At 38.4% G+C, this 12,463-nt stretch overlaps 7 protein-coding genes across 7 annotated transcripts; 3 read left to right on the top strand and 4 right to left on the bottom strand. All coding sequences in view use genetic code 12, as the record gives it.

Moving 5' to 3' along the window:
• Positions 1 to 7: 7 nt before the first annotated feature.
• On the top strand, positions 8 to 643 carry CPAR2_212920 (uncharacterized protein; the record flags this gene model as incomplete). Its single annotated transcript, XM_036810261.1, has 1 exon — positions 8 to 643. The coding sequence occupies one exon, from the start codon at positions 8 to 10 to the stop codon at positions 641 to 643; it is 636 nt and encodes a 211-aa protein (XP_036666815.1).
• A 28-nt stretch (positions 644 to 671) lies between these two features.
• On the bottom strand, positions 672 to 1,406 carry VPS24 (ESCRT-III subunit protein; the record flags this gene model as incomplete). Its single annotated transcript, XM_036810260.1, has 2 exons — positions 672 to 1,301; positions 1,359 to 1,406. 2 exons carry the CDS (start codon positions 1,404 to 1,406, stop codon positions 672 to 674), a joined length of 678 nt encoding a protein of 225 aa, XP_036666814.1.
• A 505-nt stretch (positions 1,407 to 1,911) lies between these two features.
• CPAR2_212900 (uncharacterized protein) lies at positions 1,912 to 2,496 on the top strand (the record flags this gene model as incomplete). The annotated part of the gene is made up of 1 exon (XM_036810259.1): positions 1,912 to 2,496. One exon carries the CDS (start codon positions 1,912 to 1,914, stop codon positions 2,494 to 2,496), a length of 585 nt encoding a protein of 194 aa, XP_036666813.1.
• Positions 2,497 to 2,577: 81 nt separating this feature from the next.
• Positions 2,578 to 3,666, bottom strand: RFC5 (replication factor C subunit 5; the record flags this gene model as incomplete). Its single annotated transcript, XM_036810258.1, has 1 exon — positions 2,578 to 3,666. The coding sequence occupies one exon, from the start codon at positions 3,664 to 3,666 to the stop codon at positions 2,578 to 2,580; it is 1,089 nt and encodes a 362-aa protein (XP_036666812.1).
• A 293-nt stretch (positions 3,667 to 3,959) lies between these two features.
• MXR1 (peptide-methionine-S-sulfoxide reductase) lies at positions 3,960 to 4,502 on the bottom strand (the record flags this gene model as incomplete). Its single annotated transcript, XM_036810256.1, has 1 exon — positions 3,960 to 4,502. One exon carries the CDS (start codon positions 4,500 to 4,502, stop codon positions 3,960 to 3,962), a length of 543 nt encoding a protein of 180 aa, XP_036666811.1.
• A 1,284-nt stretch (positions 4,503 to 5,786) lies between these two features.
• Positions 5,787 to 8,024, bottom strand: UBP13 (ubiquitin-specific protease; the record flags this gene model as incomplete). Its single annotated transcript, XM_036810255.1, has 1 exon — positions 5,787 to 8,024. The coding sequence occupies one exon, from the start codon at positions 8,022 to 8,024 to the stop codon at positions 5,787 to 5,789; it is 2,238 nt and encodes a 745-aa protein (XP_036666810.1).
• Positions 8,025 to 9,703: 1,679 nt separating this feature from the next.
• CPAR2_212860 (sugar porter family MFS transporter) lies at positions 9,704 to 11,380 on the top strand (the record flags this gene model as incomplete). Its single annotated transcript, XM_036810254.1, has 1 exon — positions 9,704 to 11,380. One exon carries the CDS (start codon positions 9,704 to 9,706, stop codon positions 11,378 to 11,380), a length of 1,677 nt encoding a protein of 558 aa, XP_036666809.1.
• Positions 11,381 to 12,463: the final 1,083 nt, after the last annotated feature.

The following is a 12,463-nucleotide window of genomic DNA, read 5'->3' as shown; positions in this document are numbered from 1 at the left end:
GCTTATGATGCAATTTTACATCTTGCTATTGATTACAATAGCCATTTCAGTGAAAGGAAGTCCTGTCTCCACCAGTATTAGTTTAACGGAATTAATTCATGCCAATGTGTCCAATTTAGCCTACCAAAATTCTAGCCTCAACACTTTTGATCCATTGGTTTACGCTAACACCAACGCCAACGCATCCGACCCTGAACTTGAAGCCTTGATTAAAAAAAAAAAGAAGTTGATCCCCAAATGGCAATATAATGCGGGTATATATCTTGAAAAGAAGGTCAACAAGAAACTTTTAAAAAAGGCTGGAAAAGGTGGATTTGCACTCATGTCTAGCAACGGTAATGATAGCACTTATACAATTATCGATAATAATGAAGTTGAAGATGGAAGTGTTTTCCAAATCCCGAGTTCTTTGGTTGTTGCTAGGGCCAGTCCCAACACCCACTCATTGTTTGCCGAGAATGTCACTGATTACAAATCTATTCATTATACCAATACCACTGATGGTGCCCAATTCCAAGAAACTTCAAAAGACCTGGCAAATGGCGTATATGAAGACGATGAAGAAAGCTCTAGCAACTCGTTTTCTTACAATCCCCAAACATGCTTTTTGACAGTATTGTTAGTTGCATTCTGTTTATTATAATCTTGTTGTAATTGAACATGGTATTCGACTATGATTGTAATGCTTTAAGCCTCTGTTTTATCTCATCAATTGCAATAGCATCCTCTTCGTCCTCTGCTTCGGCGACTGATGCCTCTTCCTCGATTTGTGGTGCCTCGAATTGGGTAGTTGGCACTTCTGACACTTTGCTGGTCTTCTCTTCGGTCAAGCTAGCAATAATCTTGTTGACTTCTTCTTGTGATTCGCTTTCCAATTCTTCATCTTCCTCGTAGTCCAAATCCACCATGTCGTCCATCATTTCATTGATTATGCCAGCTTTAGTCAATTCTTTTGACAATTCTTGCATTGTTTGGGAAACAGCGCCAATGTGAATCAACGAATTAACATCCTTCATGATTGAAGTGGATGAATGTATAGATTTAGTTAATTTGTTCATCAGATATTGCTCATTGATGGACATTGTTATCGATTCGACTCTAGTTCTGGAGGTGTATAATTTATTGTACTGTCTATTGATATTTATTAACTCTTTGGCATATAGTCTGGCAGTTTTGTAGTCCTTCTCCTTGGCGGACTTTCTGATTAACCCTTCAGTTTTCTTTTTCAATGGTTGGAGTTGATTAATTGACCTGTCCAACTCGCGCTTATTCTTTCGAAGAAGCTGGTTAATCTTTCTCATCTAAAATGATGTTAGTCCTTGCAAAAGAGCGATATATGATTGAATAGATGAACATACCTGTTCTTTAGGATCGGGCCCCCATATCTGCTTTTTAATGTAGTCCATGTTTTAGCTGTAGTGTTGGACTTCTGTGGTTCCCAAACTATTTTTTTGTCTTCTTTTTTTTATCAACATTTGTCTCGTACTGATTGCTAACAATAACTTTGCAACATGCCAGCTCTACGCTACGAGATGAGAGGTGTTGCATGCTTTGTGGAAAGTTAATTTAAGGTTCTTCTCCGTCTTCACTTTATAAGGAGGAGATATTTCTGGATTGTAGAGCTTGTACATTGACTACAAAATCAGAATCACCAATTCTTCACCATTCCGCCCTATTCTATTCGAGGGCCCGTTTTCTGTTCCATCTCCCTGTAGTTACTTCAGCAAAAGCTAAGCGAAAGATAATCAAAGGTATGGTTCATTCAATTGAGTGTTGTTTTCCATTTTCAGTCTCAAAGGACCAAGGATCCGCGATAGGAAAACCTATAAATAGAAAAAATTCCAAATTTAAGTCGCATTTAAAACCTGACATTGCCACGCCAACCAAACGATAAAGCAGTAACCACAATCAATGACGACACCACAAGCAGCACCCAGTCCACCAGAACAGTTTGTTTTGGTATTAGCAGCCATCTTTCTCCCACCATTGGCAACATTTTTGGCTCAACGAACAATTTTCACTAAGGAGTTTCTTGTTACAGTGGTGTTGACTTTATTTGGTCACATACCAGGGAGTGTATTTGCCATCTACTTTTTATTTTGCATTGATTTCCCTAGTCGTGGTGTTGAGGGATACACTAGGATTGGAGATGATGAGAATCAAGTAGGTGGTAGTGGTGGTGCCCAGCAGGGTGGTAACGCAGGCTCGCAAAGTCACAACCGCGATCAACAGAGAGGCCCAGGACACAGACTTGGTGGAGAGGATCATACCATCTCGGAGCAACAACATGGTATCATTCATCATAATGCTTCAAGGGAAAGCGGATCACATGGCCCCCATTCTCCGTACCATGATGACGTTGAAGGAGATGTGGAAAACCCGGGAGCTCCGCTTTTGAATGCCAGTGATCTTCCAGCATACGACGACATCGTTGATAGCAAGCACAAAAAGACGGTCAAGACTGGCAAAACAGCTGATAACAAAGTTCAGCATTGATGTTGCGTCCTTTTTGCTTTTTGAACTTTTTTGAGATATAGCAGGTTTATTATATATCAAAGTATACACAGATACGATTCTTCAACTATAGGTATCAATTGCAACCATTGTCTTTGCCACAAAACCTTCCAAATGAAAGATACTCTTTTGTCCAAGACTCAACCTCTCATCAAAAGTAGATGCAATCTTTACAATTTCTTGAATCAAGGCCGTTTTTCCTTTCGCCAAATTGATCAATTCGAACAATAAATTCTTCAATATTGTTCTTGCCGGGATACAATGTGATAACAACTCATAGGATACAGTTCTCAATTTGGCCAATGTTGCAACTGTTCTACTATTGGTTATTGTTTTAGCCATATTCTTTATAACAGTTTCCCAATCCAATACAATAACTGAATGCAATTGTTTCACATTGATGGTTTCGTTTTGCATATATATAGTTTCAAACGCTAACAAGGATCTTCTCAAGTTGCGATTACTCGTAGTTGCCACCTGATTGTAGAATTGATCAACATCTTGACCATTGGTTGATGAAAACTTGACATGTTCCTTCTCTGCAACATGACCTAAAATAGAGCTGATATCTTCAATTGAAGGACTGGGTATTCTCACCAACAAAGTTCTGGACTTGATAGGGGCAATAATGTTTGAGATTGAGTTACAAACCAAAATCAATCTAATATTTGACGAATACTTTTCCATTGTTCTTCTCAACGCTGCTTGTGCATCCCTGCTTAATGAATCTGCCTCATTGATAATTACAACCTTAAATCTATGTTTCTTACTGCTTTGGTTCCCGAAATCAACTTGTTCCGTTGAGGCGACATCTTTCAATAAATCCTGAATCACGACACGATCATTGTTACCCATGTCTGAAGGCGTGATTTCCAAATGGTAAGGGGAACTCAACACGTTAAACTCTAATTTTCGATTGGACGTAGTTACAAAGTTTTTGACATCGATTTTGAGCTTTTCGACCGATGATCCAAATATCTCATGTAACGTGCAGTATATTCTCGTCTTCTTTCCTGCTCCACTGGGTCCATAAACTAAAAGATGTGGGAAATCACCTGACTTGGAAAGTGCACGTAAGTTTTGAGTTATACTGTCATGATATGATAGTTGTGATAACGTCTTCGGTCTGTATTTATCTACCCATAAAGACATGCTGTGATGAAGGAATGGAATTCTGGAGGAATGAAGATTTTGAAAAATCGTATTCTAGTTGACGCGTTTCTTGGAAGAGAAGATTTTCTCTACGCTTCATACCACCAGAGAATAGATCCGAAAGTTTTACATACCTGAGTGTCAATTTTAATCTTTCATTTGATGCGTAAAGCTAAAATAGACCCCGAAAGTACTCATCTAACACAGAGGCTACTCATCTATCTGCGTTCCGCTTGTCCTCTAACAATTCATGTACATTAACACTATACACCTCCTATAAAAATCCCTTTATATTAAAACCAACCTTGACGGGGTGGTTCGGTTCTAATGTAGTGCGTAGGGCATTCGTATCCACCTGGGTTGTTGTCAAGATATTTTTGGTGATAAGTTTCAGCATCATAAAACACCTTCAATGGGGCAATTTCAGTTTGAATCTTTTTGTTTGGGTACCATTCCTTTTGGTATTTTTCCTTCAATTGTTCAGCAACCTTGTGTTGTTCCTCGTCAGTGTAGTAAATGGCCGACTTGTACTGTTGTCCGACATCTGGACCTTGAGAATTGAGTTGTGTAGGATCGTGCATCCTAAAGAAAAGATCAAGGATAGATTCAGTGGACAATTCAGCTGGATCATATGTTAACTTGGCGACTTCAACAAAACCAGTGTTTCCACTGCAAACTTGTTGATACGAAACTCCGTGGTACTTTTCATTGCCATTGGCGTAACCAACTATGTTACTGACTAAACCTTTGTTTTTGGCAAATGCTTTTGCAAAGACATGTTCTGTTCCCCAGAAACATCCTGCTCCTAATACTAAAACCTTGCTTGATACTGTCATTGTTTGTTTCTAATGTGAATAGTAGTAAAGATATACTATTGAAATTGAAAGAAAAGTGGTGTGTGGTTTACTTGATGGCAAAAAATGGTTCATAAGCATCTCATTCTCATATGTATATATATTCTGGAGGACATTAGTGACTCCTGCATATAAGTGTAGCCATCCCATCATCACTGTGGTTTGTCATCAAAGTCCCTATACACTACAAAACCTAGAACTTCTTTACTCCGCGGGTAATCTTTTAGAGAGTGGCATGGAAAAACGAGTACAAATAATGGCAACTGTTGATTTATACTTCCACTGAAGATATCTCTGACAAATCTTTTCGTATGTACTGACTCCCCTTTCGTGATGGAGTCTCTCATTGGGAGGTTGCTCAACGGAACGGCTGATTTGGTAACTATAAATAGTTTAACTTGCATCCGGACTGTGGAATCAGCACAATTGGCCACGCAGTGATCCAACAAACAATTACGCTCTTACGCGTAAGATTGCAACGCTTTAACCTTGTCGTGTCTCGCCAGAGACATCAGCATTACACGCCACACTTTCGACCTCTACCTGACTCACTTTTGTACAATTTGGAGAAGAGGAAAGATAAGATTGCGCTCAAAACTCTTGATTGTGCAGAAAGCATACTCATTGCTATCATCAGAGGAGAGGCCTTACCGCAGAGTGTCATGGTAGCAGAGCCACTAGATGTCAGTACATCAATTCTTGAGCTGTTGTATTGGCACGTTCGTTATGTATCTCAACAACTCATCAAAACGGCGTGCCTTTCTTCCTCTTTTTTAAATGCGGGTATTTCAAAAGCGGCTAGAAGCTTGAACGGATCGGCTTTTAAAATATAAGCACGATGGTGGATTTTGTACCACCAAAAAGTAAATGAAAAGTTCTTTTCCGTTTTTGAAGTTCTAGAAGCATGCCCCTGAAACATTATACAATTGTTGTTCACCATTGACTAAATTTTACTCGACCTTGTAATGGACTGCTACGGAGAGATACTATGGTTGTTAATAGTATTTGGGTATTTACTAGTGAGGAATTTTCCTTTTACCTAATTTTATGAGTGTGGCACACAAAAGGAAAACAGCAACCCAAAAAGTAATGGCAATGCATGAGAGTTTTTCCGACAAGTATTGAACAAATTACTTGCATCGTACATCTCTTATGAGCATGGCATCTGCGGGGCACTTGCAACTACTAGGTTTCTTCTCCACCAATTTCCTAATGATTTCATCAATTTGTCTATATGATCAACGTACTGTCTATATGGCTCTTCTCTCACGATGAGTTCTTCTTTTTAAATCCAAATAAGCTTCGCCTCTTTTCCAATACAGGAGTGGGTGCGGGAGAAGCGATAGTTGCCGACGATGCAGGCGGAGCTGGTTGACTACCATTGCTCTCTGAATTCACAGATGTGTTCTTTAATGACAATTTGCGTTCAAGACCACCACGTTTCAAACTACCCACCCAAGACTTTTTCTCTTTGGGTTCTTTAATTGGTGGTTCCTTCTTTGCAGAAGGTCCTGAACTACTGCTTCGAGATAATGATTGCTGTTGTTGCTGATGATGTTGTTGTTGTTTATCGTCCTTTTCAAACTTGAAGCTCTTGAACATACCGCCTGAAGTTAGCGATGGCTTTCGATTGCCTTCCGGCGGTGCAAATGAATTAATTGATGATATATCCGACTTGGTATCAGTCTCTGCCATAGGCACAGCAGTTGCTTTGGACTCTTCGTCAGTGCTGTTGGAAGATGCATGAACGGGAACTTCATAATCATTACCATTGTATAGTGTAGAAACGTCAAATCCAAAGTGCTCTGACGCTTCATCAAATTCAATTCTTTGATAGAATAGAATATAAGCACTAGCTAGTCCTGGTCCATTGCCAAAAAATCTCATGACATAGTTATCTTCAACTAATTCCACAGTTTCATCATCAAACAATAACCAAAGACCAGCTTTGATTTTGCAAATGGAAACATAATGTCCATGCATGGGCCCACCTCCAATGTGAATAACTAGAGCATACAAGTCATAAAGGATGTTCTGATTGGCATCTTCGGTAGTGTTGAATAAACGAAGCTTAAATGGATAGCTAATCGAGTCAAATAATTTCACCATTTTATCCATTTGCTCGTCGTACTTGAATCGTTTGAGATTGATGACCAAAACTTGAGGCAATTTTTTCACCTTGATAGTTTTCACCGCTTCTTGTAATGCAGAACAAGTATTACAGTGAAACTTATTTTGATTTGTCAATGTCTCTTGTTTGGAAAAATTATTGATGGCAAAATTTAACGAATAAGCACTGTCACCCGGTGGAATATCGATTGATAAATCTAGGAAAAACTCATGCTTTGACGTCACAGTTTCGCATGATAGACATTTAGTTTCATTAGTTATGATGCCCTGGAAGATATCGTTACACCAATTCTTTGTTGGGTCAGGAATTTCCTTGGCTAGACTCTCAATAATCTCATTGATCAAGTAGTTGAAGAATTCGTGAGCGTCATGATGCATGTTGTTTTGACGGAACAAGTAGTTCTTATCTTTCAATTTCGTTATGAAGTAAGTTGGCGAAACAACACCAATAGGGGATTTATTCTCAACCATACTTTCAAACAAATCCTTGAGCGCATAAAGTAGAGTAGTTTCGTCTCTTTGCTCACTCGGCATTTGTAATGACGTATCCAAATTGATTATTGGTCCATTTATCAATGCCGATCGTTTCCTTTGATCAGAACTGGGATTTGCATTGAATGGATTGATGGGATTGACCAAATTTGCTTCTGGTTTGGGGATTCCCACTATGATAGCACTCGATTTGCTATTAATTGAACCCTCTTGTGTCGTTTGTTGTGGTTGATCATTGAGTAGCATCGATGAGCTTTGTGAATAGTCAGCTTTGTTGGGGTTAGTGGCACTGGTTACAGAAGTATTACTTGATCCGTTGAACAAACTGACTCCGGCATTTGAGAACGACATGGAACTAGCGCTCCCATTGTTCAGTCCAGAGGTATAGCCACCGATACTCATAATAGGTCTAGTAATCATCATTTCCAACTTCAGAAATTCTGGGTTCTTATTGATCAAAATTCTTTGGTCCAAAGGTAAAGCTTCACAATTGCCTGCTTCGTCAATGTATTCATTCCGTTGTTCAACAATGGTTGTGGGAACACTCGATTGATTATTGAACTTGATACCAAATAATGAGCTCTTTCGACTCAGTTTTGGTCTCTCTTCGCTTGGCGTGAATTGTGTGACTCCTTGCTCTTTTAACCTTTTCTGTAACAATTGTTCATATTTTGTCGTGAATCCATGAAACTTGATCCCATTGACTACCAATTTCGGGTCATGCTGAGTCTGATTATGCTGTATCAACTTGGTTCGAAAAGATTCGGTATAGTATAGGCATTGAAGAATTGAATTGCAATAACATGTGTTGCCAAAATTCTCCATGCCAAATACTTTGAAGGCACCATCTCCATAAGGGAGCCGTTCATCTGCAACAGGCATGGGTGTAATTAATTTGCTATTTTTATTTCTCGCAGTCCACTATTGTTAAAAATGTAACTCCACCTTTAAATTTTGAATACGTATATGTAAAATGGATTAATTGTCTGGTGATGCTATGATCTAACTCCGAGTTATTGTCGTCATATATTCGGAGATCTTGGAAAACTTGTGTCGTGGAGAAATTTTCTTTTTTTTCTTTTGTTTTTTTCTTGAGCCAATTGTGCTAGTGCACGACCACCCTTTGATCCTTTTCGATTAATTATGTCATACTGGGGTTGAGCTACAAGAAGTGTAGTAGTAGTCAAATGTTGTAACGTAGGCTTGCTTCGTAATTGGTTTACGATTCTATTGAGATTTAGGTATGCAATGGAAACATTGTGTGTTTTGCTTTGCTATTTGTAACGAGGCTCAAAAGTGGAACCACCAATAACTGTCAGGGCCATTTGAAAACAATGTTTGAGGTGGTCGCATATCCCCCACTCTCGTCCGAAAAAATCATAAAGCATGTGGATACTATTGTGTGCAAGCATTGGGAAGATCGGGCAGTAGATGTTGGGCAATAGTGTGGGGGGAAAGTGGGAGGTGCTCCACTCACATAAGAAAGGAACGGAGATCTAACAATAAATTTCCCCGATATCTCATGTTTGTATTTTTTTCAATTCAAATGCCACATCGGTTCTTATTGTTCCAGTTAAACACGTTAGATTCTTCTTGTATGATGGCTTTACTTGAGGCATTTTTTTTATTTTTTTTCGTTTGGTTGTTTGTTGTTTTAGTTATATTGGAATACTCGGAACAATTCAGCATTTGTGTGCTATTGTTTGTTATTGTATCGGAATAATTATTTCTGTTTTGTGTGTTTAAAGTTATTCCGAAGTTGCTCAGATGGAAAGAAGAGAAAAAAAAATTTAATTTCTTTTTCTCATACATAGGGAATTGAAAAAATCAGACGTCATCGAGAACAACGTCTAATATTTTTTCTTTTTCGAATGTTCTAATTCCGAACGAAACGAAATGCGATCGAACTCTGATGACGTTGAGCGATTTGATTCCAAACTCATAACCAATATTGCCCTCTATTGCTCTAGACTCGCTAATGAAAATCGAACAAGTATAGATATTCCATCTTCAATTGTGTTAACCACATTTCGGCCCGTTCGTGAACTAAGCACAATCACGAAAAAACTTTGCCCCGGTTTGTTGCACAAGTAATGCCAACAATGGTCCGGACTACTATGAATCCTGCTGGCGAAATACTACAGTAAAACAGATTTTAGACTTTTACCTGCACAATGAAAAGCTGACTAAAAACCTACAACCACTAAAACCTCTTAGAAGCGCGGCGGTAAAGCTTCCGACCATGCCACTTTTTTTTTTAATGCATGTAAAGCAAAAAATAGACAAAGACAATGCATACACATGATTTTGGGGGAGGGCTTTAATGCTACTTGGAGAAACTTTGGAGAAGCAATTGGAGAAAAACTTGGAGTAAGTCGGGTTATTATTGGGGGCAAGAAGGATGATGCATACACGTAGAAAAGAAAATTTTTCCGTCTATATAAATAAGTATTGACTTCTCCTACCTTGAACTAGTCTTGGCTAAATTTACCTTCTTTTTTCTTGTCATTACTTTATTATTCATATCAACGAGTCTTTAAATACCCTTTTTCTTGAATATTATGTCACAAGAAGATAATCATTCTGCATCCACAGCAGATGCAAATTTAAACGAAATTGAAGCCAAATACGAACAAGAACAACCATTAGATGAAGAAGAAAAACTAGAGCACAGCGCTAATGAATTAAATCAAAAGCCACTTAAATCCTATATTGGGGTTATCATTATGTGTTTCCTAATTGCTTTTGGTGGGTTTGTTTTCGGTTTTGATACTGGTACTATTTCCGGTTTTATCAATATGACTGATTTCAAGAGAAGATTTGGTCAACAGAAATCAGATGGTACTTACTACTTTTCCAATGTTAGAACTGGTTTGATTGTTGCCATGTTCAATGCAGGTTGCGCCATTGGTGCTTTGTTTTTGTCAAAAGTTGGTGATGTTTTTGGACGTAGACTTGGTATTGCTGGTACGATGATTATTTATGTTGTTGGTATCATTGTGCAGATCTCATCTTCAAACAAGTGGTACCAAATAATGATTGGAAGAATCTTTACCGGTATTGCTGTTGGATGCTTGTCTGTTTTGTGTCCACTTTTCATTTCCGAAGTTTCCCCAAAACATTTGAGAGGTACATTGGTTTGTTGTTTTCAATTGATGATTACATTGGGTATCTTTTTGGGTTACTGTACTGATTACGGTACCAAACAAAGTTACTCTGACTCGAGACAATGGAGAATCCCATTGGGTTTGTGTTTTGCATGGGCTTTGTTGTTGGTTGGTGGTATGATTCGTTTACCAGAATCACCAAGATACCTCATTGGTAAAGACAAGATTGATGACGCTAAACAAGCATTGGCCAGAACCAATAAAGTTTCACCAGATGACCCAGCTTTATACGCTGAATTGCAATTACTTCAAGCCGGTGTTGAGAGAGAAAGGTTGGCTGGAAATGCTGGATGGTTGACCTTGATCAAAGGTAAACCAAGAATCTTTGAAAGAGTTGCTGTTGGTCTTATGTTGCAATGTTTACAACAATTGACTGGTGATAACTATTTCTTCTATTACAGTACCACCATTTTCCAAGCTGTTGGTTTAGATGATTCATTTGAAACATCTATTGTCATTGGTGTTATCAACTTTGCCTCCACTTTCTTGGGTATCTACTTGATTGAGAAATTAGGTAGAAGACAATGTTTGTTGGTTGGTTCAGTTGGTATGTCAATTTGTTTCTTGATTTATGCATTGATTGGTACCCAACACTTGTACTACCATGGAAGCAGTGGCGCCACAAGACACCCAGATGGTGATGCTATGATATTTATCACGTCACTCTACGTTTTCATCTTTGCTTCGACATGGGCTGGTGGTGTTTATTCCATTGTTTCAGAGTTGTACCCATTACAAGTTAGATCGAAAGCTATTGGTGTTGCTAGTGCCGGTAACTGGGTCTTCGGTTTCCTCATTTCTTTCTTCACCTCCTTCATCACTAGTGCAATCCATTTCTACTATGGTTTTGTTTTCTTTGGATGTTTGTTGTTCTCAATCTTTTTCGTTTACTTTATGGTTTACGAAACAAAGGGACTTAGTTTGGAAGAAGTTGATGAATTATATGCTGCTAAGGTTGTCCCATGGAAGTCAAGCAGTTGGACTCCACCATCAGAAGAAGAAATGAAGCATTCGACAGGTTATGCTGCTTATGCTAAACCAGAAGAGGAACATGTTCAAGACACTGTCTAAACTTTATCATTTCGATGACCACAGAGACACACACATAAATGTTATGAATTCACGGACTTTTATTCTTTTTTTTTACATATACTCAGGCATTTGCCACTTTATAGATTGATATAGATTGATTTTGCAAAAGCTTTTAATACAAATTGTTACATACAAGCGTTTATGCAGCCTGCTGTAGAGTAGATTCAGGGGTTTATCTCTGCAACCCCAAAACTCGTATCTGATGTTATAATAGTCGATCACATAGGGCTTTAGAGACATTGTGTGTGTCTTCGTATACTCTTTTGTGTCATGGGACATTTTCGGAGACGTGAGGATACACAAACATACTTTTTTAGTAGAGTCGTTTCTTTTTTTCTAAATATATGGTTTTTCTTGGTTTTGAATACGGTTCGGACTTTCTCTTGGTTTTTCCGAAACAGATAAATCATATGTTTTGTATCATTGTATGATTCCCCTCTCTTACCTCCGAGTTTTGACCCAAAGGGTGCCACAAAATGTGTGTCTCGAATGATTATTTATGTGCCGATATTTCTTGAACTTCCAAATATAGAGGTGGTGTGATTGGTCTTGACAAGAAATTTCTTAGAGTTGGGGTGACCATGGGGTCACGTTTCCACATCCACCAACCACCGACCATTTTCTGTGTCGAAACACAAATTCATTGAGAATGTAAATCTCGAGTGTGTATTCCCTTGATATTCGTGTCTGATAAAAATTGGTAGTCTTCAATTACGTAATGGTCGAAAAGTTTTTCCGACAATGGTTACTGAAAAATTTATTTGAGGCAAAATTGAAATAATCCGAACTTTTGTTGAGCAGAATCGTAAGGCAGATTCTGTTCTTGTGTAAGCGAGCTTTTGCTATCATTACCTGTTTCGGGTCTATTGTTTTGTTTTTATTTGAACAAGTACGGTCGTTAGTAATCCAGTTATCTTGTTTTATTTTTGAAATCGCTGAAAATGACATAATTGTACATATCAGGTATTTATTATCCACCTAAGCCATATCCAACGCTTACAAATATAACTTGATAGATGCCGTTCATCTCCACGTCATCATACGATAAACTCATTACACACG

This window comes from Candida parapsilosis, contig 005809 (genome assembly GCF_000182765.1).
Source record: "Candida parapsilosis strain CDC317 annotated contig 005809".
Classification (NCBI taxonomy): domain Eukaryota; kingdom Fungi; phylum Ascomycota; class Pichiomycetes; order Serinales; family Debaryomycetaceae; genus Lodderomyces; species Lodderomyces parapsilosis.
Note: the sequence above shows the minus strand (reverse complement) of the source record. Positions and strands in the feature narration are given on the sequence as shown.